Source organism: Euprymna scolopes, chromosome 19, assembly GCF_053919585.1.
Source record: "Euprymna scolopes isolate OS-2025 chromosome 19, ASM5391958v1, whole genome shotgun sequence".
Classification (NCBI taxonomy): domain Eukaryota; kingdom Metazoa; phylum Mollusca; class Cephalopoda; order Sepiida; family Sepiolidae; genus Euprymna; species Euprymna scolopes.
The window spans coordinates 140970199-140995980 of record NC_136500.1 but is presented as its reverse complement, the minus strand read 5'-3'; the positions used below and the strand labels follow the sequence as shown (position 1 = coordinate 140995980).

The following is a 25782-nucleotide window of genomic DNA, read 5'->3' as shown; positions in this document are numbered from 1 at the left end:
TTTCTGTTTCTCTCAGTCACATATGGACACGCCATAATGTTTTCGAACTTGAAACCGTCTGTGGATGACATGTCCGTCTTCGTTTTTCCCGACATTTGTAAACATTTAACTTCTTAAAGACGGTAAGTTTATTATTATTATTATTATTAGTAGTAGTAGTAGTAGTAGTAGTAGTAGTAGTAGTATTCACTCATTAGTAGTAGTAGTAGTAGTAGTCACTCATTAGGAGTCCTGGATAGTACCTTAAACTATATCCGATGGTGAGGTCCTAGCTTGTGGGCTTTGGGGAGTGTGGGGCCACTCTTTAATTGCCATCGCCCCCGGACTGCTAATACCGGTTAGGGTCCCAACTGTGGGTTAAATAGGAACTGACTTGGAAAAAACAAATATATTTTATTAAAAAAAATTCTTCAAAATCACTGGATTCGGCATTAAATAACCTGAAAAGGGTTGATATGCCGTAAAAAAAAACAACCAACCATCATCCGGTGATGTTCCCTGGAGTCTGGGTGACAAGAGGTTTCCCCAGATTTCCAATAATCCTCACCTCTTTCAATAACTTTTGGAAATAAATTTGCACCATAGCAACAGTCACTTGCCATTGATTTCTCGCTGACAGCGACCATTGGTCTTCACTGGAATGTGGGTGGCAATAAGCCTCCACAACTAATCCAGTTGGGGTCTGGTAAGTGCTTTAACTCCCTGGTCTTTTTAACCTCCTTGACCATTCGACATTTTGTGATTATTATTATTATTATTATTATTATTATTATTATTATTGTTGTTTTAGTTGTTGTTGTTGTTGTTGTTGTTGTTGTAGTAGTAGTAGTAGTAGTAGTAGTAGTAGTAGTAGTAGAAGAAGAAGAAGAAGAAGAAGAAGAAGAAGAAGAAGAAGAGGATATAATTTCCTTATGTTTCTGGTTTTTTAGATGCGGATTGATTATTGGTATTGTTTGGATTCGTCGGATTACTGTTCTCATTTTCAGAGTTATTTTCACATTGTAATCTCCGACTCTTCACGTATCTTTTGTCGAACTTGGAAGTCTTGCTGTCAAACTCTGGAATCTTTATGTTGAACGGAACCACGTGTCAAAATGGATAAAGTTCTTGGTAAAATACTTAGTAAAATTGCACTCTTTGGACGGTGACGATTCAACTATCAGTGCGGACGACACATAAGACTACAACTGCCAATTACTGGGAACTTTTAGCCGATCATGGCTGACGAAACAAGAGCATGCTACCCCTGTGGATTAAATAAAGAGTTCCGTTCGAAATATCGTGCAGATTCCAGAGTTCGACAAGATATACCTGAAGAAGGTCGAAGGTTACATCGCTAGAACTGTTGTTAAATGTACACTTAAGATGAGAACAGTGGTCCGAAAAATCCAAATAATATGAGAAACTATTTAATCACATCATTAATTTAGTAATTCTAATTTGGTAATTCTAATTTAGTAATTCTAATTTAGTAATTCTAATTTGGTAATTCTAATTTGGTAATTCTAATTTAGTAATTCTAATTTGGTAATTCTAATTTAGTAATTCTAATTTAGTAATTCTAATTAAGTAATTCTAATTAAGTAATTCTAATTTGGTAATTGTAATTTGGTAATTCTAATTTAGTAATTCTAATTTAGTAATTCTAATTTGGTAATTCTAATTTAGTAATTCTAATTTAGTAATTCTAATTTAGTAATTCTAATTTGGTAATGCCAAAGTTTCAGTAACTACTGTTAACGTTCAAAATTTTATCAACGGAATTTAATCGTCTACAACTTAAAAAATTAACAAAAATCAAATATTCATTGCATCGAATAATTTGTATTTTTTATTTATTTTCAAGGCTAATATTTTGGGGTTATAAATTTTCTTTTCCGAAAACCTTTTGTAATCGTTATGTTACTATTTAAAATAAATAAACATCTTCTCTTAAAATTTTATTTACTACTTTAATTAAATAAGCACCTTCTCTTAAAATTTAATTTACTACATTAATTAAATAAACACATTCTCTGAAAATTATATTTACTACATTAATTAAATCAACATTTTCTTAAAATTTCATTTACTGCTTGAAATAAATAAACACCTTCTCTTAAAATTTTATTTACTACTTAAAATAAACAAATACCTCCTTTAAAAATTTTATTTAATACTTACAATAAACAAAGGTCTTCTCTTAAAATTACAGTTACTACTTTAATTAACTGAACACCTAATAAAATTTTATTTACTTCTAAAAATAAACAAACCCCTCTTAAAATCATATTTACTACGTAAAATAAATAAACACCTTCTCTTATAATTTTATTTACTACTTAAAATAAACACCTTCTCTTAACATTTTATTTACTATTTAAAATAAATAAACACCCTCTCTTAAAATTTTATTTTCTACTAAAAATAAATAAACATCTTCTCTTAAATTTTATTTACTACTTAAAATATATCAAAACCTTCTCTAAAAATTTTATTTACTATTTATAAATATATCAACACTTTCTCTAAAAAATTTATTTACTATTTATAAATATATCAACACTTTCTCTTCAAAATTTATTTACTACTTAAAATAATTAAACACCCTTTCTTAAAATTATTTAGTTTTATTTATTTTAAATAAAACTAAATAATTTTATTTACTACTTAAAATATAAAAACACCCTCTTTAAAAATTTTATTTACTACTTAAAATATAAAACACCCTCTTTTAAAATTTTATTTGCTACTTAAAGTAAATAAACACCTTCTTTTAAAATTTTATTTACTGCTTAAAATAAATAAACACTTTCTCTTGAATGTTATTTACTACTTAAAATATATAAACACCCTCTTTTAAATTTTTATTTACTACTGTAAGTAAATAAACACCTTCTTTTAAAATTTTATTTACTGCTTAAAATAAATAAACACTTTCTCTTAAATTTTATTTCTACTGAAAATATATAAAGACCCTCTTTTAAATTTTTATTTACTACTTAAAGTAAATAAACACTTTCTTTTAAAATTTTATTTTCTACTTAAAATAAATAAACACTTTCTCTTAATTTTTATTTACCACTTAAAATATGTAATATATATTGCATCTTTTTAATATCTTTTATCCAAACTGGACAATGTCCTAAGGTTCACGGACAAAGAATTCAAGGAAAAATAAAATAATTTATTTTATGAAAATAAGCAGTCTTGTAGTTTATTTAAAGTGGAATAACTCCTGTCCCTACAAGAAACAAAAATGTGAATATTATTACAGTGCTTGCATCAGCAACTTTGATGTAGTCAGGCGGACGGTGAAATTGGTCCGTGATTGTGTTAGAGATCTTTTTGTAAAATTCTAATCTTTTTAAATATTTATTTGTTTTCGAAACGCTTTGATATTCTAGTGTTAGGTGACTTTTTAGATCTTCATCAAACTGACCAATTTCAGAAGAAAATAAGCTTTTTTTTTAATTTTACTTTCAATTGTGTCTTTATTTTAATATTTTTGTTTTTACAGGGAAGAAATTAAAGAATCGAGAAGTTGGATCCACATAAATTGAAGAATTGAAAGCAAGGAAGAGTCAAGATTGAAACAAAAATCATTTATTTGAAAGAATTACAAGTAAAAAATAGCATTTAAAGATGAATTTAAATTTTTTTGTTTCAACTTCTGAGAATAAACAAATAAATTGGTAACAATTGGCTTATTTAAAACATTCTCTTTGTTTTTATGGTGTTATTAGTACATTTCGACTAATCCATTCTACAGCCTTATTAGAAACAAGTCTGTGCCAAGTTGAGATAAAAATCCGTTTTTTGTGAAATTCGCCGTAGTTCGCAGTTACAAAAAAAAAAGGCGTCAATAGAAATTAAATCAATGAAATTTTCAAGACAATTAATGCTTATGCATTTTTGCGATGAGCATTTACAATTCGTTGCATTTATCGGACTACTGTTCTCATCTTGAGTTTTATTTTCACACCGTTTCGGTCGATGTAACATTCGGCCTTCTTCGGGTGTATCTCATCGAACTCGAGAATCTTTCTGTCGAATTCGGAAATCTGCACGAAATTTCATACAGACCCCTTTATTTAATCCACGAGGGTGGCATGCTCTCGTTTCGTCAGCCATGACCAAGTAGAAGTCTTAAGTAATTCGCAATTGTATTCTTACTATTACTTATACTGAGATTGTAACCTTTAACTTCCAGAATAGATAAATTACTAGGTAAAATTCACTCCTCACTAATACTCTTCTTTAGAAGGTCGGAGATTATATCGGCCGAAACGTTGTGCGAATAACAATCAAGATGAGAGCAGTAGTTCAAATAATCCAATTAATACAAGGTAATGAAATGCCAAACGTTGGCCGAGTTCTTTTATCTGTCAACCATAAAACGATTAGCTTTGCATATAAATCAGGAAAAAGTTTTTCGTCCCCCCCCCCGACAAAAGGAGGGTGGATCTATGAATTCACCCTTGTCCGTTCGTCTGTTCGTCCGTTTCTTCGTTCGTCTAGGCACATTTTTTTTAAAACTTCGCCTTGGAATTTTTTGAAATTTTGCACAAACATTAAACATGATATAAGTAAAAAAAAAAAATAACAGAACGGGTTTCCGGAAAAAAAAACTCTGGTTGACCCACCTATGGGTGCCTTTCGGGTTAAACTGGCTCAAATTGACACTTTTGTGCTTATTAAAAAAAAATGATACCTTGGATTTTTATAAAACTTTCTGAAAAGTTGTAACTAACTGATTTCTATGTAATTTTGTTTGTCTATACTTCGCGATAACTCTTGGGTGTGCCCCAGGGACTCTGTTAGGGCTAATAAAAACACTCCATTTTTATGGGACTATTTTATCATATTTGTCCAAAGTTTTCTGTGTATGAGCAGTTTTGCATGGTGTTGAACTCAAATTTAAATATGTTAAGGTCTTGGGGACTTTGGGGGCTAAATGGGAGTGGGGCAAATGATGAACTTAGTTATTGTCCTTTTTTTTGCATGGTGAAGAACTCAAATTTACATGTGTTAAGGACTAAAACTGAACCGTTTGTTTATTTTTACCAGGATTTGGCGTCCCCTGGGGAGTTTTGGAGCTAAATGGGGGGGGTTATGAACTTAGTCATTTTTTCATGCATATAAGCTATTCGTTTTTGCTTATGTCCATATGCATCAAATTCCAAATTTAAAATATTGAATCAAATGTAACGTTTTATTAAGAATCTAATCTAAATGTGTTAATCCACGTTTCAAAATTATACGCTGATTGGCTGCATAAGATACCGATTGAAATTTTAATGACTTTTTAACATTACGAGGGCGTCCACGAATGCTGATTAATATGAAGAAGGGGAGGGGGCAGAGTAACCATAAATAGGTCACCATGTCGAATGCCTTTTTGTAATCTAACTAGACCATGACAACGTTAGTAGATCTTCGTTTGCGGTTTTTTGGGGATCGTTTTATCGATCAGAAGCTGATCTTTTTACAGTAGCTTTTCTATTCACAAACAACCCAATTCATTTATTTAGGGCATAAACTGACTTTCTCCAGTGATCACGAGACGACATTGAAACACAGGGTTTGGCGGCTTTCCAGCACCATTCTATAAAAATAAATCAAAATGGATGCCGATAATTGTTAAAATAAAAGGGCTTTTTTTTTTATTTATGTCCTAGTAGTTTTATCTAAACTTGATTGTATCACATGGATTAACCAACTAGCTAATTGCATTGAGTTGTTTCAAAATCCACTTAATTTAAACAAAAGTACTACCTTTATAATTTTTGGTCATGTCAAAAGATCAACTATTTGCCTGTCAAAGTTATGCTTTGAGGGTATGCTAGAAGGCACAAGAGATAGAGGAAAGCCAAGGAGAAGGTGGAGAGAAAATGTTTTCGATTCTCATTTTTCAGCAGTTGGGCGTCCATCAACCAACTTGCCCTGGATCGACGGGAATAGCGAAAAATAAGTAATAAGAAAAGACTTGTCCTGCCTTGATAGGGTTCAAAATAGACTTCGTGGCCTGGTGGGAGATGTCCTTTTCTCTTCGCTGCAACCTCTATCTCACAGAAGAGATGTTGCGAGTTTGTCTCTGCTTTATCGGTATTTTCATGGAAAGTGTTCAACTGAGCTTCAATCTATGGTCCCCCCTCGCCAAACTTTCACAAGAAACACTAAACTAGCTGAAAACATTATCAATAATTTTCCCCACTCTTTATCTGTGCTTAAACCTAAACATAGATTCCATGATCAAAGCTTCTTTCTTAGAACTGCACGCCTGTGGAATTGTCTTCCGTTTTCCTGCTTTCCAGCTGTCTATAATGTGGTTGTCTGCAAGTCCAACGTGAACAAGTTTTTAATGAGCCGTTCCACTTAAGTTAACAAATTTACCGAACTTCCATTACTATCGATTACTATATTGTCCTTTTGACTACTCTACACTCTTTAACCCTTATCCTTGAGTGGCCTATCGGCCTTGATAAGTGGTGCCGCCTATGTAAAAAAAAATAAATAAAAAATAAGTAATATGATTTCGCAATCCGCACCAAGCGGAAGTAGCGAATCATGATGATGTGTCCCTCAGCAGCATTTTTTTTTTTACTTTTTAAAAACTTTTTTCAATTTATTTTTTACCTTTTTCTACTTTCTTTTACTTTTTTAAAACTTCTTTTTGCTATTTTTTACTTTTATTTTACTTTTTTTCTACATTTTCTTTTTTTTTACTATTTTAGATATTTCAGACGATTTGCTAGTGAAAAGTTTCCATATAACTGAGATTGGTCTAAAGTCTGTTACTTCACCATCTTTTCTCTCATCTTTCATTGCCAAAACTGTAGTGCCCTGTCAATGTCACGTTTAACTTTGGCAGTTTTGGCTGTGATACGCTGTCTCAGTACACATTTGAAACCTTTTTGGCGTATGTCAAGTTTACGGATTAGTTTTTCACAAACACTGACTATTGATTTTTTCCACATTCGGCAGATTGTACTATATTTAAATCCTTTCTAAATTGGTTTATTTGCCCATTTAACCATTTCACCCAGGCAAGTAAGGTACCGGAATGAAACTTATGACCCAGCGAATGTTCTAGTGATATATATATCCATGTTTGGTGTATGGAAATGCAAAAAAAAAATGCAAAAAAATAACGATTTACTAAACAACGTTTTATTTATTGGATATTTTTCCGGTAAAAGAACTCAAGTTTGCCCAGCTGGGAAAACTTGGGTCCTTGTGGTTTAAATAGTTGATGTTATTCCTATTTACAATGCCTCCCCACGGGACAGAGTTAGACACCAGGGTTGTTTTTTTAACGTGGAGAAAAGAAACAAAAATAAAAATTGTCTCAGTCGTGAAGGATTTCTCCTCCACTGACAGAGAACAAGAAATTGAAGTGTAGTATCTGAAGAACAGATACTACACTTTGAGGTATTTATTTGCTCCCCCACTGAGCAAATTAGGCACAAGGCCGATTTTTAAAGTGAGGAGTGAAGGGGAAATGGGGACCAACTCCCCGGGGAGTAGGGGAGCTGGATAGTGACAATTGGTATGAAGGGTTGCCCCTACATTGACCAAGGTCTTATATGTGGGGTTGCCCCCACATATGGTATTTGCTTGCAGTATCTGCAGGAACAGATACTACACCAAGGCCAAAAGTACAGAGGAATCAGTTGGGTTACTTGTATTTTCTAACCAAACAATCATTTATTATTAAAAACTTTGTTTCAATAAAAATTTTCTTATTTTTCACGTCGAGGTGTTCTTGTTTAGCGATTGCCAACAGAATCAACCACTTGCCTAAGTTCCTGACTTAATTGCGTCAACGCCAAAGCTCTGCGGATCTTTTAGACAGAGCGTGAAAACAGGATCTTTGACAGAGGAACCAATCGGTACGCATGCAGTCATCTTTACTATGTGTTGTGGGGAACCACCTTCTAAATGGACTCAACCACCGTCCATATATACTGGAGCGCTTAACGATCCCAGGTAGGGCTCTAGTTTCGGTTAACCTCACGTGTTCGGTAGAACATAACACTCTTTTCATACTGTGACGTTCTGTCTCTTGTTGATGCGCGTCTAAACGTACACCGTTGTTCTGTTATATAAAATGTCATTTTGTGTGTGCGTGTGTGTGTGGGGGAGAGTTCCTTCCTGATAGGTTCGAAACGACTCAAACAAAACTAATTTATATATCTGATAGTATTCTTAAATATGTTTTGTAAAACAATTTATCCGATAAATATCGAAAATCTAAAAAAAAACAAAAAAACGGAAATTATATATAGTTTTTCTCTCTTATAGATAAAAAAAGAATAATTTTTACAAGGAAATATTTTAGTTTACACCGGCCGAAGGAGACAAATAAATTTCAGCAAATCGATTCTTTTTTTAAAAATAACTGATTTATTATAGTTTGGAGATATTACTTAGTGGTAGACCATTCGACTACGGATCGGATGATCCCCGGGTGTACGTCATCATTTTGTTTTAATTTTTTTCTTATTGTTGAGTTCAATTTACGATAAAAGAAGACAACTATTTACAGTCGCCGCAAATCATTTCTTCGTTTACATATTTTAAAACTAAACAGTAATCAGAAGTGACTTTTTCAGGGCATTCATCGTCAAACCCAAATATCAGCTGACGTGAGGTTGTAAACAAACACAGACGGAATTTAATGAACGACATCATTATTTTTTTTAATTATTTTTTTCGAATTAGTCCACCGTGCAAATAATTCCTCGTAATATATAATAATCAATAGAGGAATGATTCTATAATAATACTTACGTAACCTGCATAAATTAAAATATTGGTCGACCGGGCAACGTCGTGCTAAAAGCTAGTCGTAGCAAAAGACCTAGAAATTTGAAAGGTCGTTTTTATCTTTTCGGGTCAGACAAACACATTTACTCTAGTCAGAATCCGCACCCATCACCCACCTGCCCACATTGAACGAATCTATTATCAATCGTATATATTTGACCAATTATACTTGGCCGTCAGAGATAAGCAACTGACATCGACTCGGGCTTCGTCTAGGTATTTAAGGAGGAAACCCCATCAACGGTTTCTCTCTCTCTCTCTCTCTCTCTCTCTCTCTCTCTCTCTCTCTCTCTCTCTCTCGTTTTCTCTTTTACTCTCTTTCTCTCTTAAAATAAGCTGGTTTGTAATTGTCTTCTAATCCAGTAAACCCGGAAATTAATGTAAACCACTTGATTTATTTTATTTCTCTGTGTGTGGCAAGTTTCAATTCAATTATCGTGATATAAAATTAGCTTGGTGTTATGTATAGTGCAATTATTTTACTGACATTATGGGAACTTATAAGGAATAATGTGTAAGTATCGACTCTCGAATGGACAAAGCTCAAACCAACAGTTCTCTCCGTTCGATATTCCGTGCAAATCCCAAAGTTCGACAGAAAGATTCTCGAGTTGGACAATATACACCTTTTCTTTCTTTTTTTTTTACATGGGATGTCACCACTTATCAAGGCCCGAAGGCCACTTAGGGATAAGGGTTATTGCGTGTACAGTAATCAATGAGATAGTATTGTAGTAATCATTAGTATTGGAGGTTTTGATAGTGTGTCTTACTTAAGGGGCGGTTTGTAAGGAGTTTGTTTATGTTGGACTTGAAGACGTTCAAGTTGTAGTCAGGTGGGAAACAGGCAAGCGGCAGAGAGTTCCACTGGCGTGCAGTTCTACGAAAGAAATTTTGCTCATGGAATCTACGTTTGTATTTAGGCACAGATAAAGAGTGAGGAAAATTATTGACAGTAGTTTCAGCCAGACGGGTGTTTCTCGTGAACGATTGGCGAGGTACGACGAAGGATTGGAGCTCAGACGAGCACTTGCCATGGAAATAACGATAAAAGAAAGATAGGCTCGCAACGTTTCTTCTGTGGGAGAGAAGTTGCAGAGAAGAGGAAAGGGCATCCCTCACTAAGCCACGAAGTCTATTTTGTATTCTGTCTAGGCAGGATAAGCTGTTTTTAGCAGCTCCTGTCCAGATGTGGCAGCAGTACTCCATCCTTGGGCGTACTTGGCTTTTATATAGATAGAGAATTTCATCAGTAATGAGATATCTTCTGGAGCGGTAGAAGGATCCCGCCACTTTTCCAGCGTCTCTAGAAACAGATTTGATGTACGTGTTCCATTTCAGATCAGGGGTAAAGGTCAAACCCAGAAGCTTGTCAAAACATGGAGCCTCCCCAAGACAAGAGCCATCCATTTCAATTGATGCCAGATGGGGATCAGAGCGTTGATGATGTAAAGATAGAAGTTTGGTTTTGGATGAATTAAAAGTGACCAGCCACCTCTTGCCCCATTGTACCACGTGCTCAAGATCAGAGGAGAGAGAATTAGAGAGAACTTTGTCATTTACGGCCTTTGATGTGTTGCCATAGATGGTCGTGTCATCAGCATAGATGTCAACAAATGATTTCAGTATGTGTTTTGGGAGAACATTGATGTAGATCAGGAAGAGAGTTGGGCCCAGTATGGACCCCTGGGAGACTCCAGCATCATTACTGTGGGCCTCTGATTTCTGCCCATCAACCACTACTCTTATGAGCCTATAAGAGAGAAATGATTTAATGATTGAGAATACATTTCCAGTAATACCGAAGCTGGAAATCTTGTGAAGTAGGCCCTTATGCCATACCTTATCGAAGGTCTTCGATATGTCAAGAGCAATTGCCTTGGAAAGGAAAACTTTGTCAAGAGATTCACTAATCCTATGTGATATAACCGTTAGCACATCTGCTGTAGATCTTGCAGAGCAAAAATCATATTACATGTCACTAAGAAGGTTGTTTCTGTTGAGGTGGTTGACTACTTTTTTATTTAATATGGATTCCAACAACTTAATCATGACACACAGGAGACTTATTGGTCTGTACTGAGAGGGAGATGACTTATCACCTGAATTCCTAAGTACAGGACATACTGATGAGGTTTTCCAGGGTGTTTGAAAGCACTTCCCCTTAAGGCAACGCTTAAACAGTTTTGTAAGTATGAGGGCAAGTTCTGGTTGGAGCTTTTTCAGCACTATAACTGAAGTGCTGTCAGGGCCAGTTGCTTTACTGGAATCAAGGTTCTTGATTAGCTTGGCGACCTCACGCACAGATATTTGTATGTTGCATAGCGTGTTGTTTGTTATAGGAGGAAATACAGGGAGATGATGGTCATTGTCGCATAGGGTAGAATTAGCTGCAAAGTTCTTGGCAAATAGTCTGGCCTTGTCTGATGCTGACGAGATGACCTCAGGGCAATTGATGATGGTTGGGATAGAACGCACACTTCTGTTCAAGATCCTGTTTGCTATTTGCCAGAACTGGTGGGAACCAAGCCGCTACTCAGCTACTTTGGATTTAACAGACTTAGCATATACCTCTCTTGCATGTTTTATTACTTTTTTGTAGTGGTTGCTGGCGTTCCTGAAAGCAGTTTTAGTCTCAGTACATCTATTACGTTGGTAGCTATGGAAAAAGTGATTTCTGTGCTCGATGGCAGCAGCACATTCAGGGAAGAACCATGGCTGGCTGTTAGATTTTTGTTGGAATTTTTTGGATGGTATGAATCGATCTATGCCTACAATTAACCATTCGTTCAGGTCTGATACTATAGAGGACACATCCTTTTTAAACATGGAATGCAGAGGTAGGTCAGATATGAATGTATGGAAGCTATCCCAGTCAGCTATAGAGTATCGATATACAGTACGGTGGAGAGGTACGTCTGAAGACTTGTTACATTTCATTTTATCTTAACTGTTACAACGGAGTGGTCAGAGGGTCCCAGATGAGATAGAATGGAACATGAACACAGCTCATTGTTGTAAGGAAAAGGTCTAGAAGGTTTGCATATTGACCGGTAGTGTCAGGCACACGGATGGGTTCGTGAACAATCTGAGTGAGGTCATAGGCAATGGCAAAATCATGACAAAACCTCCCCTCGTCATCGGTTTTATTTGAGTGGGTCAGCCATTCCACATTACGGACATTGAAATCACCGCAAATGTGAATGTTAGCCGAAGGATGAGCAGACAGGATGTGGTCAATTTTCTCAGATATGCTCTTAAAGATAGTAACCCCACTGTTGTGGGGGCGATAGAGGGCAGATATAAATGCAGTGGTGTAAGCTAGTGCAACCCGGAAACACATATAAGGTAAATTAGGGTCTTCTCTGGAGATATCCCTACTACATGGAAAGCCAACATTAATGTAGGCACATATTCCATGCCCATGGCGATCTTGGGGGTCAGATTTAGATGTTAAGTTGGATTATCCTTTAATTATGAATTCGTCTAGAGAAGTGGTTGGCCCTATGCCAGTTTCACTTAGGAAGAATATGTGCGGTTTCGTCTCCTGTAATTGTGTTTCAACCTCTGGAATTTTGGAACGTAGACCCCTGATGTTGGAGAAGGAGACCTGGTAGTAGGGGTCTACGTTGGAGGATGGGGTTCTAGGTTTATTCGTGTTTCTTTTTTGGAGATTTGTCATGATTGTTGAGGTTTTGGGGTTTGTGGAGGAAGTCGGTAGACTTGGTTGGAGCAGGACAGAGAGGGAAAATAAGAGAGAAAAAGACAAGAATTTTTTTTTGTGGCACATGATAAAGTAAAGCCGTAACAATTACCCACTAGTATGGCATCGAGAGGCCCTACCAGAAACTACTGTATGGTCCAGAATCCATTCACCAAATGGCAATACAGCAGCCTCGGTACTTTGCACCTGCTGATATGACAGCCTCCTTAGTGGTTAATCCAAGGTTCGGGTCCCTGACTATCAGGCGGGTAACGTCAGCCCAGATTAAACGTTTACCTCCAGCACCCTTACTAGTGGCATGGCCACAAGGATAGATATAGAAACAGAAATTGTGCGACATCTAAGGCTACTCTTTAAAAAGTACTACCGACCTGGAAAGCAGCTTTTTCTTCACCCTTTGTCAGAAAAATCATTCATTGAAAATGAGGACTGAAGGACAAAAAAGGAGAAGCGGGAGTTACTGGAGCTGCCGATAACACATCCATATACATTATCTACTCTCCATTGAGAAAAAAAAAAGTGAGAAGGACTTAATATCAACTTAGTATAAGTCCGTTGCCCCATTCCCGGCTTAGGCTAGTACTTGAAGATAGTCTCCCCTCCCATGTTAGTGCATGGATACTTTTTGCCTTTATCTAGGTCGAGCTGGGATGTTAAACCGTTCCAGCTCCTCCCCATAATAAATATGCTATAATGGAACTTTTATCAAGTTGAAAGTCTGGTTATTTTTAACTCGTTTAAAAAGCTGGTTAAGTAATACCTTTAGCGTTATGTATTAACTTTAGCTAGAAGTAATACATACTTTAGAAGAAAGAAAGCCGCATGTTTTTGAGTTCAGATAATATGAAAATATAATTTGGGAAATGTTCAATTTCATGGGAGGCTTTTTTTTTCTCGTTTTAAATATAAGTAAAAGTATTGGTTAATAATAGTTTTTTTGACAAAAATGATTTAGGAGAAAGATAAGAAAACAAGACAGATATTCAGAATTAAAGTCAAACCTGTGACAAGGAAAAAGAGAAAAAATAAAAAATAAAAAAATAAACATGTTAGTGTTTTTAGATTAGTAGGCTGCAAAAGTTACGAATAGAAAAGTTTCTTAGCTTTTGGGACCGTAGGGTTCGACTTAGCTTGGAGTCGATAGCTTAAAGAGGACGAATTAATCTGAATAATGCGCACAATTGAAATACTACTGAAAGTTTCAAATGTGTATTGCAAACTTCTGCGATGCACTATATATATATATATATATATATATATATATATATATATATATATATATATATATATAAAGCTTATATTACACTTTATTTTTTACATTTTCACCCCAAACAAGGCACATTGCCACTTTGGTGTAGGGGGCTACTATCAGGGGAACAACTACTGGGCACTATGTGGGGATTTGGGCAGCAAGATGTCGGTTCACGTTGCACTTGATCTTCTGCATATCAGTACAGTTGGGGAAGCAGTGACCTGGAATGGAATTCCAGAGTTTAGCGGTTCTGGGGAAGAAACTACTGGAGTAGAAAAATATTTTACATCTAGGGATCTCTACTGTGTGGGGGTGGGATTTAATTGCCTGTCGGGTTTGTCGAGGGTGTCTACGTCGTGGGGGCACAAGTGTCTGCAGTTCGCCAGAGCATTCACCATTATAATATTTGTAGAACAGGCAGAGGGATGCAACATTAGGTCGATGGGACAGAGGCTGAAGCTGAGATACCAGTCCAGGGCGTATCAGATTTGTGACTCTCTTTTGAACCTTGTCTAGGAGCGAGAGACTAGTAGCAGATGTACCAGCCTAAATGTGACAGCAATACTCCATACATGGGCGAATGGTGGCCTTATAGAGGTACAGGATACTTTCGGGTGTTAGTAGTTTTCTAGCACGGTAGAGAGAGCCTACCTTCTTCGCAGAGCCCTGGCAACGCTTTTAATGTAATTGTTCCAACTCATATTTCCTGTGAAGGTTAGGACAAGGAGTTTGAAAGATGTACTCTCAGATAAAGAGTCACTGGCCATTGCTATTGATGGTAGAGAAGGTTTCTTGTACTTATTGAAGGAAACCAGTTTAGTCTTGGCAGCATTGAATGTGACCATCCATTTTTGTCCCCATTCCACTGCAGATTGGGGGTCATCCTCTAGTGTATTTGCCATTTCTTTAGATATATGTTCGTTTGTTTTCCTGTCATGCCTGTTATAGAGTGTGGTGTCATCAGCATATATACCCATCTCAGAGGCAATTTTGTCAGGGAGGTCACTAATGAACATTAGGAGCAATAGAGGTCCAAGGATAGACCCCGGGGGCACTCCCGCCTTTATATCATATTGTTTAGATGTACGACTGTCGAGGACAACCTGGATTTTTCTCTTATCTAAGAAGGATTTAATTATGTTAAGTATTCTACCAGTGATACCGTATGATCTAATTTTCCTGAGAAGACCCTCATGCCACACCCTGTCAAAAGCCTTAGATATATCTAGAGCTTCCACTCTTCCCTCCCCCCGCTTGGTCCAGTGAATGGTATATACGTTCAGAGATTACAGTGAGGATGTCTGCTGTGGAACGGGCTTGTCTAAATCCATATTGTTTGTCAGTCAGAAGTTTAGCATCTGTAAGGTGGTGGACTAGAGCATGGTTAATTAAGGTCTCTAATATTTTGGCGAAAAGTGGGAGGAGGCTAATGGGGCGATAATTAGACGGGTCAGTTCTTTCACCAGAATTCTTTAATACTGGTACCACAGAAGCAGTTTTCCAACAGTCCGGAAAGCAAGATTCATTAAGGCATGTGTTGTAATGTTTGGAGAGAACTGGAGCTACTTCGGCTGAGCACTTTTTTAATAGAACAGCTGGGATGAGATCAGGTCCACATGCTTTTGAAGTGTCAAGGTTTTTTATGATAGCATACACCTGAGCAGGGGTGATTTTTAGATCATCTAGCGTGGCGTCTGTCCGCAAAGGAAAGTCAGACAGGGGGTGGTTGGAAGGGTCCAGTGTGGAGTTTGAGGCAAACTGACTGGCAAGCATATTAGCCTTGTCGGTTGCTGAGCAAAGAACCTCGTGATTGTTGCTTAGTGGGGAAATTGTTGATTGCATATTATTTACTACACTGTTGTAGATTTTCCAGAAGTCACGCGTTCCTAATTTTTTTACTTCTATGCGTTTTTTTAGTGGTTTCAGTAAATTCTCTCTTAGCTGTCGCTATTTCCTTCTTAACGTTACTTCTAGCTTCTATATACTTCTGTCTGTTTGAACTGGACTTATATCGGTTAAATCTGTGGTATGCATGCTGCCTTTGAGCAATGGCAGTTGCGCAAGTAGAAGTAAACTATTGTGGAGAGTGGCGCTTGCTATAAAATTTCTGCATGGGAACATGTGCTTCAATTGCCGTTTTGAACCATTCACTGGTCTCATTTGCACACTGTTCAGCAGGAAGAGAAAAATTTTTCCCCATGTGACATCTCTGATAAGATCTCTGATGGCTTCCCAGTCAGCCTTTTTATAATATCTCGTTGTTTTGAGCACTAGCTCTTTAGTTTTGGGTCAAGAGTTTAGGTCGATTTCGACCATTATCACCGCATGATCAACATTCTCGAGTGGGCTTTCAGCATTTGTTATACAGTCCTCGGGAACTGTGGTCAGAAACAGATCTAGAAGTGATGCGCGTTGTTCTTGCTGCTCAGGGAAACGGGTTGGAAACGTAACCATTTGTGATAGGGAGTGAGGTATAGCGAAGCTATGTGTTGTGCTGCTCGCTGCATCTGTGTAAGTAGAGAATCCAAGCCAGTTTTGTGGTGGACATTAAAGTCACTAAATACATGTCGGGGGAGAGTGCTGTGTCTGTGCTGTCAGAGACTTTCTTAATTATGGTGCAGTCCTGGGTCGAGGGAGAGCGGTAGATAAAATAAAAGTAGCTAATGTTATGTTGTATGTTTCGTTTAAAGCACATAAAGGCTTGATCCTCCGATCCTATGTTTGTTTTTCTAGTAAAGGGAGAGTGTTACGAATGTAGACTCCAAGTCCGTGCATATGTCTGTCAGAGTCCTTACGGCAGAGTGGGAGATAGCCAGGCATGTTAAAGTAGTTAGAAGGGATGGAGGAGTGTAGGTTAATCTCACTTAGTGCTAAGATATCCGGGGTGTTTGTTATGAGAAATGCTTCGACATCATTTAAATTAGTTCTAAGCCGACGGATGTTCGTAAATGCAAGCCTCAAGGGAGAAGGGAGGTTAGTTTTGTTTGAGTTTGGGCCTGGTTTTAGCGAAATTTTTTATTGTACTGTCATTTTTTTTAGAGTTTCAGTTTAGGTAAGGGATGCTGAACAAGTGGTTATGCAGAATACCAGACATGCAACACAAGCAGACCATCAGTTCTCCTTCCATCTACTAGGATTGTGACCTCGGGATAGCCCACCGGGGATTAGTGCAGGGTCCCTTTCCATGCGCGACATGGCACTACAAACAACCCGATATTATACAACTGTTGATGGAGCAGTCGCTCTAAGCGCTACCAAAGAGTTAAGGCGCCTGTACTACGAGTCGGGAACAGCAGCCAGGAACTGTCTATCCGGTACCCTCAACCCATAAGACGATGGTCAAACCAATCTGCTTGTACTGGCATTATGGCATTCAAACACTCCCAAGTGCCCAGTTTAGAGGATGGGGTGTGTCGGGAGTGGGAAAAACGGCGCTCATTGCCCTAGTCAGGAAACAAGATCGACCACTGAAGGTCTGTCGATTCCCTGTGATTCGACCTCTACGCCTAGCTAATGGGCAAAGAAGGAGTATGGAAGCCGGGCGATAGACAGTGCCTATCTACTCCTTAAGCAGTTTAGGTTTGCAGACCGGTAATTTGTTTGAGTCACCAGCTCTAGTAAGGTTGTCATCCAAGACTGGAGAGGCCTTCCTCCCCTCAGGTTTAGCTTCAGAGTTTTCCTTCTCCTAGACGGATGACCTGGGAAGATCTTCGGATCCATCAGCACCGAGAGGGTTTTCCCCGCGCCTGGGTCCTAATCCAGGTATTTCTGCGCCCCCGCGTTGGTGGTTAATGTTAACGGGTTAGTTTAAAAGGGTCATATATCAACTGAAAAATTATACTCCTCAAAGTGATTACAAGGCATTGCTATTTCATTGTTTGTTACTGGAGGAGGGGCTGAGTAAGGGTTCATGCAGTGGAAGCAGCTATATTTGCGAACAGGTCTGTTGGGAGGAGTTAACATGGTTTGTTTGTTTTTTGGTTTTGGTTTTTTTTTATTACATTTTCACCCCAAACAAGGCACATTGCCACTTTGGTGTAGGGGGCTACTATCAGGGGAAACATCTACTGGGGTACTATGTAGGGATTAGGGCAGCGAGATGTTGGTTCACGTTGCACTTGAACTTATGCATGTCAGTACAGTTGGGGAAGCAGTGACCTGGAATGGAATTCCAAAGTCTAGCAGTTCTGGGGAAGAAACTAATGGAGTAGAAAGATCTTTTACATCTAGGGATCTCTACAGTGTGGGGGTGGGATTTTGCAGCTTGTCGGGTCTGTCGAGGGTGTTCACGTCGTGGGGGCACAAGTGCTTGCAGTTCATCAGAGCATTCACCATTAAAATACTTGTAGAACAGGCAGAGGGATGCAACGTTTCGTCGATGGGACAGAGGCTGAAGTTTTGATGCCAGTTTAGGGCCTATCAGGTTTGCGACTTTCTTTTGAACCCTGTCAAGGAGCGATAGACTAGTAGCAGATGCACTAGCCCAAATATGACAGCAATACTCCATACATGGGCGAATAGTGGCCTTATAGAGGTACAGGATACTTTCGGGTGTTAGAAGTTTTCTAGCACGGTAGAGAGAGCCCACCTTCCTTGCAGCGGCCCTGGCAATGCCCTCGATGTAATTGTTCCAACTCATGTTTCCTGTGAACGTTAGGCCAAGGAGCTTGAGAGACGTACTCTCAGATAAAGAGTCGTTGGCCATTGCTATGGTGGTAGAGAAGGTTTCTTGTACTTATTGAAGGAAACCAGTTTTGTCTTGGTGGCATTGAACGTTACCATCCATTTTTGTCCCCATTCCACTACTGATTGGAGGTCATCGTCTAGTGTTTCTGCCATTACTTTAGATATATGTTCATTTGTTTTCCTGTCGTGCCTGCTATAGAGTGAGATGTCATCAGCATATATACCCATCTCAGAGGCAATTTTGTCAGGGAGGTCACTAATGAATATCAGGAACAGCAGAGGTCCAAGGATAGATCCCTGGGGCACTCCCGCATTTATATCATATTGTTTAGATGTACGACCGTCGAGGACAACCTGGATTTTTCTCTTATCTAAGAAGGATTTAATTATGTTAAGTATTCTACCAGTGATACCGTAAGATCTAATCTTCCTGAGGAGACCCTCATGCCATACCCTGTCAAAAGCCTTAGATATATCTAGAGCTACCGCTCTGCCCTCTCCCGCTTTGTCCAGTGAATGGTATATGCGTTCAGAGATTACAGTGAGGATGTCTGCCGTGAAACGGGCTTGTCTAAATCCATATTGATGGTCTGTCAGAAGTTTAGCATCTGTAAGGTGGTGGACTAGAGCATGGTTAATTAAGGTCTCAAATATTTTGGCAAAAAGTGGGAGGAGGCTAATAGGGCGATAATTTAATGGGTCAGTTCTTTCGCCAGAATCCTTGAATACTGGTACCACAGAAGCAGTTTTCCAACAGTCCGGAAAGCAAGATTCATTAAGGCATTTGTTGTAGAGTTTGGAAGGAAATGGAGCTACTTCGGATGAGCACTTTTTTAATAGCACAGCTGAGATGAGGTCGGGTCCACATGCTTTGGAAGTGTCAAGGTTTTTTATGATAGCATGCACCTGAGCAGGGGTGATTATCAGATCGTCTAGCGTGGCGTCTGTCCGCATAGGAAATTGAGGTAGGGGTGGTTTAGAGGGTCCAGTGTGGAGTTTGAGGCAAACCGACTGGCAAGCATGTTAGCCTTCTCGGTGGCTGAGCAAAGAATCTCGTGATTGTTGGTTAGTGGGGGAATTGTTGATTGCCCATTATTTACTAAACTGTTGTAGATTTTCCAGAAGTCACGAGTTCCTAGTTTTTGTGCTTCGATGCGTTTTTTAGTGGTTTCCGTAAATTCCCTCTTAGCTGTCGCTATTTTTTCTTAACGTTATTTCTAGCTTCTATGTACTTCTGTCTGTTTGAACTGGACTTTAGGTTAAAAAATCCCTTTTATTTTTGTTGGCTTAGGAATAGGACAATTTGAAACTGTCAGTGGTATTTCAATTTATATAATTATAAAACTCAAATGATCTTGTAACGATGTATGTAACCCATTTTCCGGGTTACGACAGCCGGTTGCGCATGCGCGCATAACCTGCACACTGAAATATTAACGTTATTTCGAAATTATTATTTGACGTGGGAAGAGTGGGGTTTAAAAAAAAAATCAAAAGAACAATTGGGACGCTAAAATATTGACGTTATTATTTCGAAATTATTATTTAACATGGGAAGAGTGGGGTTTAAATAACTTAAACGTAATACAGAAATGAACGATGTAAAAAAATCAAATATATAAAAATTTGAATTTAACTATAATAAGTATTATGGTATCTGTTCAGTGCACATTTACCTATAAGTATGGCCAACCACTTTATTCAGTAACTGTACATTTTTTTTTCAAAAATAATCAATTATAATAAACAGAATGACTAATAGAAATCTATCTATATTCTTTTTTCATTTTAATATGCTTTCATAGAAATGTTTCTGTTATGTCAAAAAACTATTTTCTTTACGTCACAAGTGTCACGCTCATACATGAATTCCATAGCTAATATAACATACTGGCCCAACGGGTCACGGGTAGTCTAGTATTTATATATATCTAAGATTGTTGATTTATTTATTTTTTTATTAGCGATTCTGTAATATTTTCTTTCTTTCCGCTCCCTGTGCCCTTATTATAAAAGTAAGTCATCAGTATAGCTAGACATCGGTGGTAGATTCGATCCTTGTCAACTAAGTCTATACTGATGAGAAGTATACTTCGAAACATGCATGTCTGTAGATGACTTACTTTTATGCACGTAATATATATATATATATATATATATATATATATATATATAGCCATCCACATACAGTACTGTTTCGCTGTTTCACAGCTCATCAGTGGAACAAGACAAGCATCTTCCTCAAGCCAGGATCGAAACCCGATCGCCCAAACAACAGTTGGAGCTTCTAACCATTGAGCTATACAACTGCTGTTATGCGAGCAGAGAATTACCAATGTTTCGACATTGTCCAATGTACCTAAGCTCAATTTTGTTTACACAAATATCATCGCTTCATTCGCTAATATTAATTTGTATATCACTTCCCAAATGTTCAACCTTAGATAGGGAGCATTATATTCATCCACACACAGTACTGTTTCGCTGTTTAATAACTCATCAGTGCGGCTAGACAAGCAACTACCTCGTCAGGATCGAAACCCGATCGCCTAAACGATAGTCGGAGCTTATAACCTATGCGGCTGTTGCTATGCGGAGCTTCTAACCTATACGGCTGTTGCTATGCGGGCAGTGAATTTCAATGCGGCAGTGAATTAAAGAAATACGCCAACACCTTATTTCAATATTCCTTATTTCTTTTTTGTCTGTGCTTACCGTTGATTCATAGTCCACACAAGAACCTTTTTTTCATATTTGTTTTGGATAATTTAACTGATGAGTCGCACTATTTATCTCTATCGGTTTCCCCGAAGAGCTTTTACATAAATGACCTAGTATTCCTAAAGTGTCTCGCATTATATACCAACTTCTATAGATTGGCTTCTAAAATAAGTATTATTATAAACGACATATACACATGCGACCCTATTCGCATGTAAGTAGCGGCTGCAGTAAATGCTGTTTTTAATTATCGACACTCGATTAAACAATGCTCAAATCAGCAACTAATCAGACTCAGAAATATTCACAATAACTCACAGCATATATGAGTTTATGAATATTTCTACGAAAATAGTGTCCATCGTACTTCAAATATAGAACTCGTCCAAATGAGATAAATTAATAAGTACTAATGAATACTCAGAAAGTAATATTGTTTGTTTTGGGGTTTATTTTTTATTTTATATTTTGTTTTTGGGGATTTTTTTTTCTTTCTTTACGGTGATAAGTGTGACATAATTGCAGTAATTAATGAAAGAAATAATAAATGATAAATATAAAGAAGTTTCGTTTCGTTTTTATTTCATTTCCGATAAGATTTCATATTTTTGTTCTTAAATAGATTTCTACTTTTTAATAAAACTTTGAGACAAACCATTTTTAGTTGCGGGGCCGGTAAATAACCAGTCATCATTACGAAAGCTTCAACGGCTAAATGAATGTTTTCACCTTTGAGAAGCAGCAACAACAACGAGAACAACAACCGTAATATACTTTTTTTCGAGATGGGGGGGTGTAAAATGTTCTTGACTCCTAATGGGGGTAGTTATTTAAATTGCTGCTCACATCAGCAATATTTGGCACAAGGCCGGGAAAATGGGGAACAAAGCAGGCTCTCCTAAAGGAGGGGCACTCCTGCAATTGCAAAAATTGCCTGAGTAACCCCGTCGGCATTTCCCGGTGGGGGCGGCTCAGGCAGTAAGCAAGGCCTGGGAGGGTGGACCTCCTAGGTATATCCCAGGCGGTGTACCTCAGTCCGACAGGTGCTGGGGCGGTTCCCGGCCCCTAACCTGTCGGGCTGAGTGTCAAGTAACGAATCCTTGACGTGTACTACTACCCTGTCTCCTTGCAGCCGAAGCCGATAGGAGACCTTCCCCATCATGAGTAATGGGTGTAGAGATTTAATTGCTGCCCACCACAGCAATATATGGAACAAGGCCGGAGGGTGGGGATCCAGCAGGCTCCTCTAAAGAAGGGGGACTCCTGCAATTGTAAAAACTGCCTGAGTAACCCCGTCGGCATTCCCCAGTAGGGGCGCCTCAGGCAGTAAGCGATAAACTTACTCCACCGGAAAGCCCAGTGGCAAGGCCTGGGAGGGTGGACCTCCTAGGTATTACCCAGGCGGTGTACCTCAGTCCGACAGGTGCTGGGCCGAATCTCGGCCCCTCACCTGTCGGGCTGAGTGTCAAGAACGGATTCTTGACGAGTACTTCACCCTGTCTCCCTGCAGCCGAAGCCGCTAGGAGACCTTCCCCATCATGACTAATGGGGATATGAGACGAATAAATTCGCCAATCATTTTTTAACCATCGGCTGTGCTAAACAACCAATGAAAACCTTCCAAAGTTACTATAAATATTGTCGAATTTTGGATTCAATCAGTTCGCCGTTAACTACGTCACAGACCGCATTTGATTCTTGGCCGCCATCTTGGTTACTGCCAATTACACTCAGGATCTGATCTGAACTACGCCGCCATCTTTGTTCAACATGTCTCAACACTTAAAAGGGGGGCACTCTTCTACCGGGCAACTCCGGTTAGCGGGTATTGCTAGTAAATACTAATAAATACGCAGAAAGTAAAATAAGAGACTCATGTTGTAAAGAGACGATTTTTAATTTACTTATTCAGTCCATTACATCTTGTTAGGCAATGTTCTTTCTTTTTTTAACCTGTTTCTTTCTAATGTTCATCTTTTTACGTAGCGTTTCGCTGATTTCTTTCTTCGGTGAGGAACCGCTGCTCGTCGAAATTACTGAGTTCTTTTTTCACACTATTTTTTTATACAGGAATCACCATTTATAAAGGCCCGGGGCCACTCAAGGATAAGGGTTAATGGGTATTCATTAGTCAATGTGATTCTAGCATAGTAAACAATTTTCAAATTGGATTACTTAGGGCGGGGCGGTTCATTAAGAACTTGTTTACGTTGGACTTGAAGATAATCAGGTTGTAGTCAGCTGGAAAGCAGGCAAATGGAAAAGAGTTGCACTAGCGTGCCGTTCTAATAAAGAAGTTTTGTTCATGGAATCTACATTTAGGTTTAGGCACAGATAAAGAGTGTGGGAAATTGTTGATAGTGATTTTGGCTAGACGAGTGTTTTTCGCGAAAGTTTGGTGAGATGGGGGCCGTACATGGGAGCTCAGATGAGCACTAGCCATGAAAATAACGATAAAGCAGAGACAGGCTCGAAACGTCTCTTCTGTGGGAAAGGGGTTGCAGGGAAGAGAAAATGGGCATTACCCACTAAGCTACGAAGTCTATTTTGAACTCTGTCAAAGTAGGATAAGCTGCTTCTAGCAGCTCCTGTCCAGATGTGGCAACAGCAGTACTCCATCATTGGACGTTCCTGTCTCTTATATAGATAGAGAATTGCATCAGCAGTGAGATATCTACTGGATCGATAGAGGATCTCGCGATTTTTCCAGCAGCCTTGGCAACACATTTGCATCAGGAGTGAGATATCCTCTGGAGTGGTAGAAGGATCCCACCATTTTTCCAGCGACCTTGACAATTGGTTTACTTTACAAAGGTTTACTTCACAAGATCTCCAGCTACGATATTGCTGGAAATGTCTTCTCAATTATTAAATCATTTCTCTCTGGTATGTTCATAAGAGTAGTGGTTGATGGGGAGAAATCAAAAGCTCTCCATATTAATGCTGGAGTCCCTCAGGGGTCCATCCTGGGCCCAACCCTCTTCCTGATCTACATTAATGATCTTCCAGATCACATCCTTACATCATTCGTAGGCATTTATGTTGATGACACAGATGTGGCACATCTAAGACCGTAAACGACCAAGTTCTCTCTGATTCTCTCTCCTCTGATCTTGAGCGTTACAATGGGGAAAGAGGTGGCTTGTTACTTTTAATTTAATGCATCTAAAGCCAAGCTTTTATCTTTACTTCATCAACGCTCTGATCTTCATCTGGCATCAATTAAAATGTACCCACAAATGAACTTAGATTTAAATCTATCCAGACGAATATGTCTATACCAATAACAGTCTGTATAACTGGGTGTGTATGTGTGTATGCACGCACGTGTACATCCACGTGGGCGTCCGTATGTACATCGGGTACCGATGTATATGTCCATGTAACTGTGTATGCGTGTGTGGATATGAAAGTATATGTGCCCGCTCCCTGCCGTCCACATAGTGTGTGAGAGCGTGTAGCTGCGTATATATGTCGATGTATGTGTTCACGAGTATTGGTATCTGTATGTGCGAATGCACTTGCATGTATGCGTGGGGTGCAAGTATGCCTGAATCAATATGCACATATGAGCCCGTATAATCGCCTCCTTGGGGGCAGGGGCGTCGTTGTGTGTATGTATCTGTATATGAGCGCATCCATGCCAACGTACGCGTACCCAATTTTAGCACCTTAAAGAAAATTTGACGTAAGCGAGAGCAACACGGGTGTCTACGCATGCAGGCGCACATATGTGCATATATTTGCGCGCCAGTGCGGGGATGTATGTGTACATGTGACCGTTTCTTTTAAGTATATACGTGTGGACGTGCGCATGTGTGTACCCTTGCCCGTGACCGCTAACTAACCCTCTCCAAACAATTAAAAAAAAAATAATAAATAAATAAACCGAATCATAGCCCCCCCCCGCCTCCAAACATAAGCGAACACCTAACAGGTCAAGACATACTTACCAAGAAATCATCTCACCCACGAGACGCATAAAAACTTTAACATTAAGACTCGAATTTTAAAGTAACCCCCTCCTCCCACCCCCACATATTCCCCTTCCCCTCCATGTATCCCTATGCCCTCAACCACACCAGAAATAAACTCCCCAGACCCTCCCTCAAAAGTTCCTTAAACACCAAAACTTAAACATTATCGACATACCAAGCGCCCCCTCCCACCTTCCCCCCTCGTTCCCTTCCTCTATTTCTTCTGCCCTCATCGCACCCCCCGACCTCATTCACTCTTTCACTCTCTCATCCCAAAATAGCGAACATTTCTGTAAGTCTGAGGATGCTACAGACGGCCAAAAAAACGGCCAAGTAGCCGAAACAATAATGTAACTTAACAGAAAGATAGGGTAATAAAAAATAAAACGTATATATATATATATATATATATATATATATATATATATATATATAAATATATATATAAATATAGATATATTTATATGGATATATATATAGATAGATAGATAGATAGATAGATAGATAAATATATATATATAGGAATTTAATTTCAACAGTATTTCTCGCGATTTACAGTAGCCGAATAGATTAGGTCCTTGCTAATGAAACCAGGGATCGCTTCTGTCGCC

The 25782-nt window shown here is 38.4% G+C and overlaps 1 protein-coding gene across 1 annotated transcript in view; it reads left to right on the top strand.

Moving 5' to 3' along the window:
- Positions 1-3700, top strand: part of LOC145240185 (uncharacterized) — a 39460-nt gene extending 35760 nt beyond the window's left edge. The window contains exons 5-6 of the mRNA XM_080103771.1: positions 17-122; positions 3500-3700. Coding sequence (XP_079959897.1) covers positions 17-117 — 101 coding nt within the window. The 3' untranslated portion in view covers positions 118-122; positions 3500-3700. The remainder of the gene's footprint in view (positions 1-16; positions 123-3499) is intronic.
- The last annotated feature ends 22082 nt before the right edge of the window (positions 3701-25782 follow it).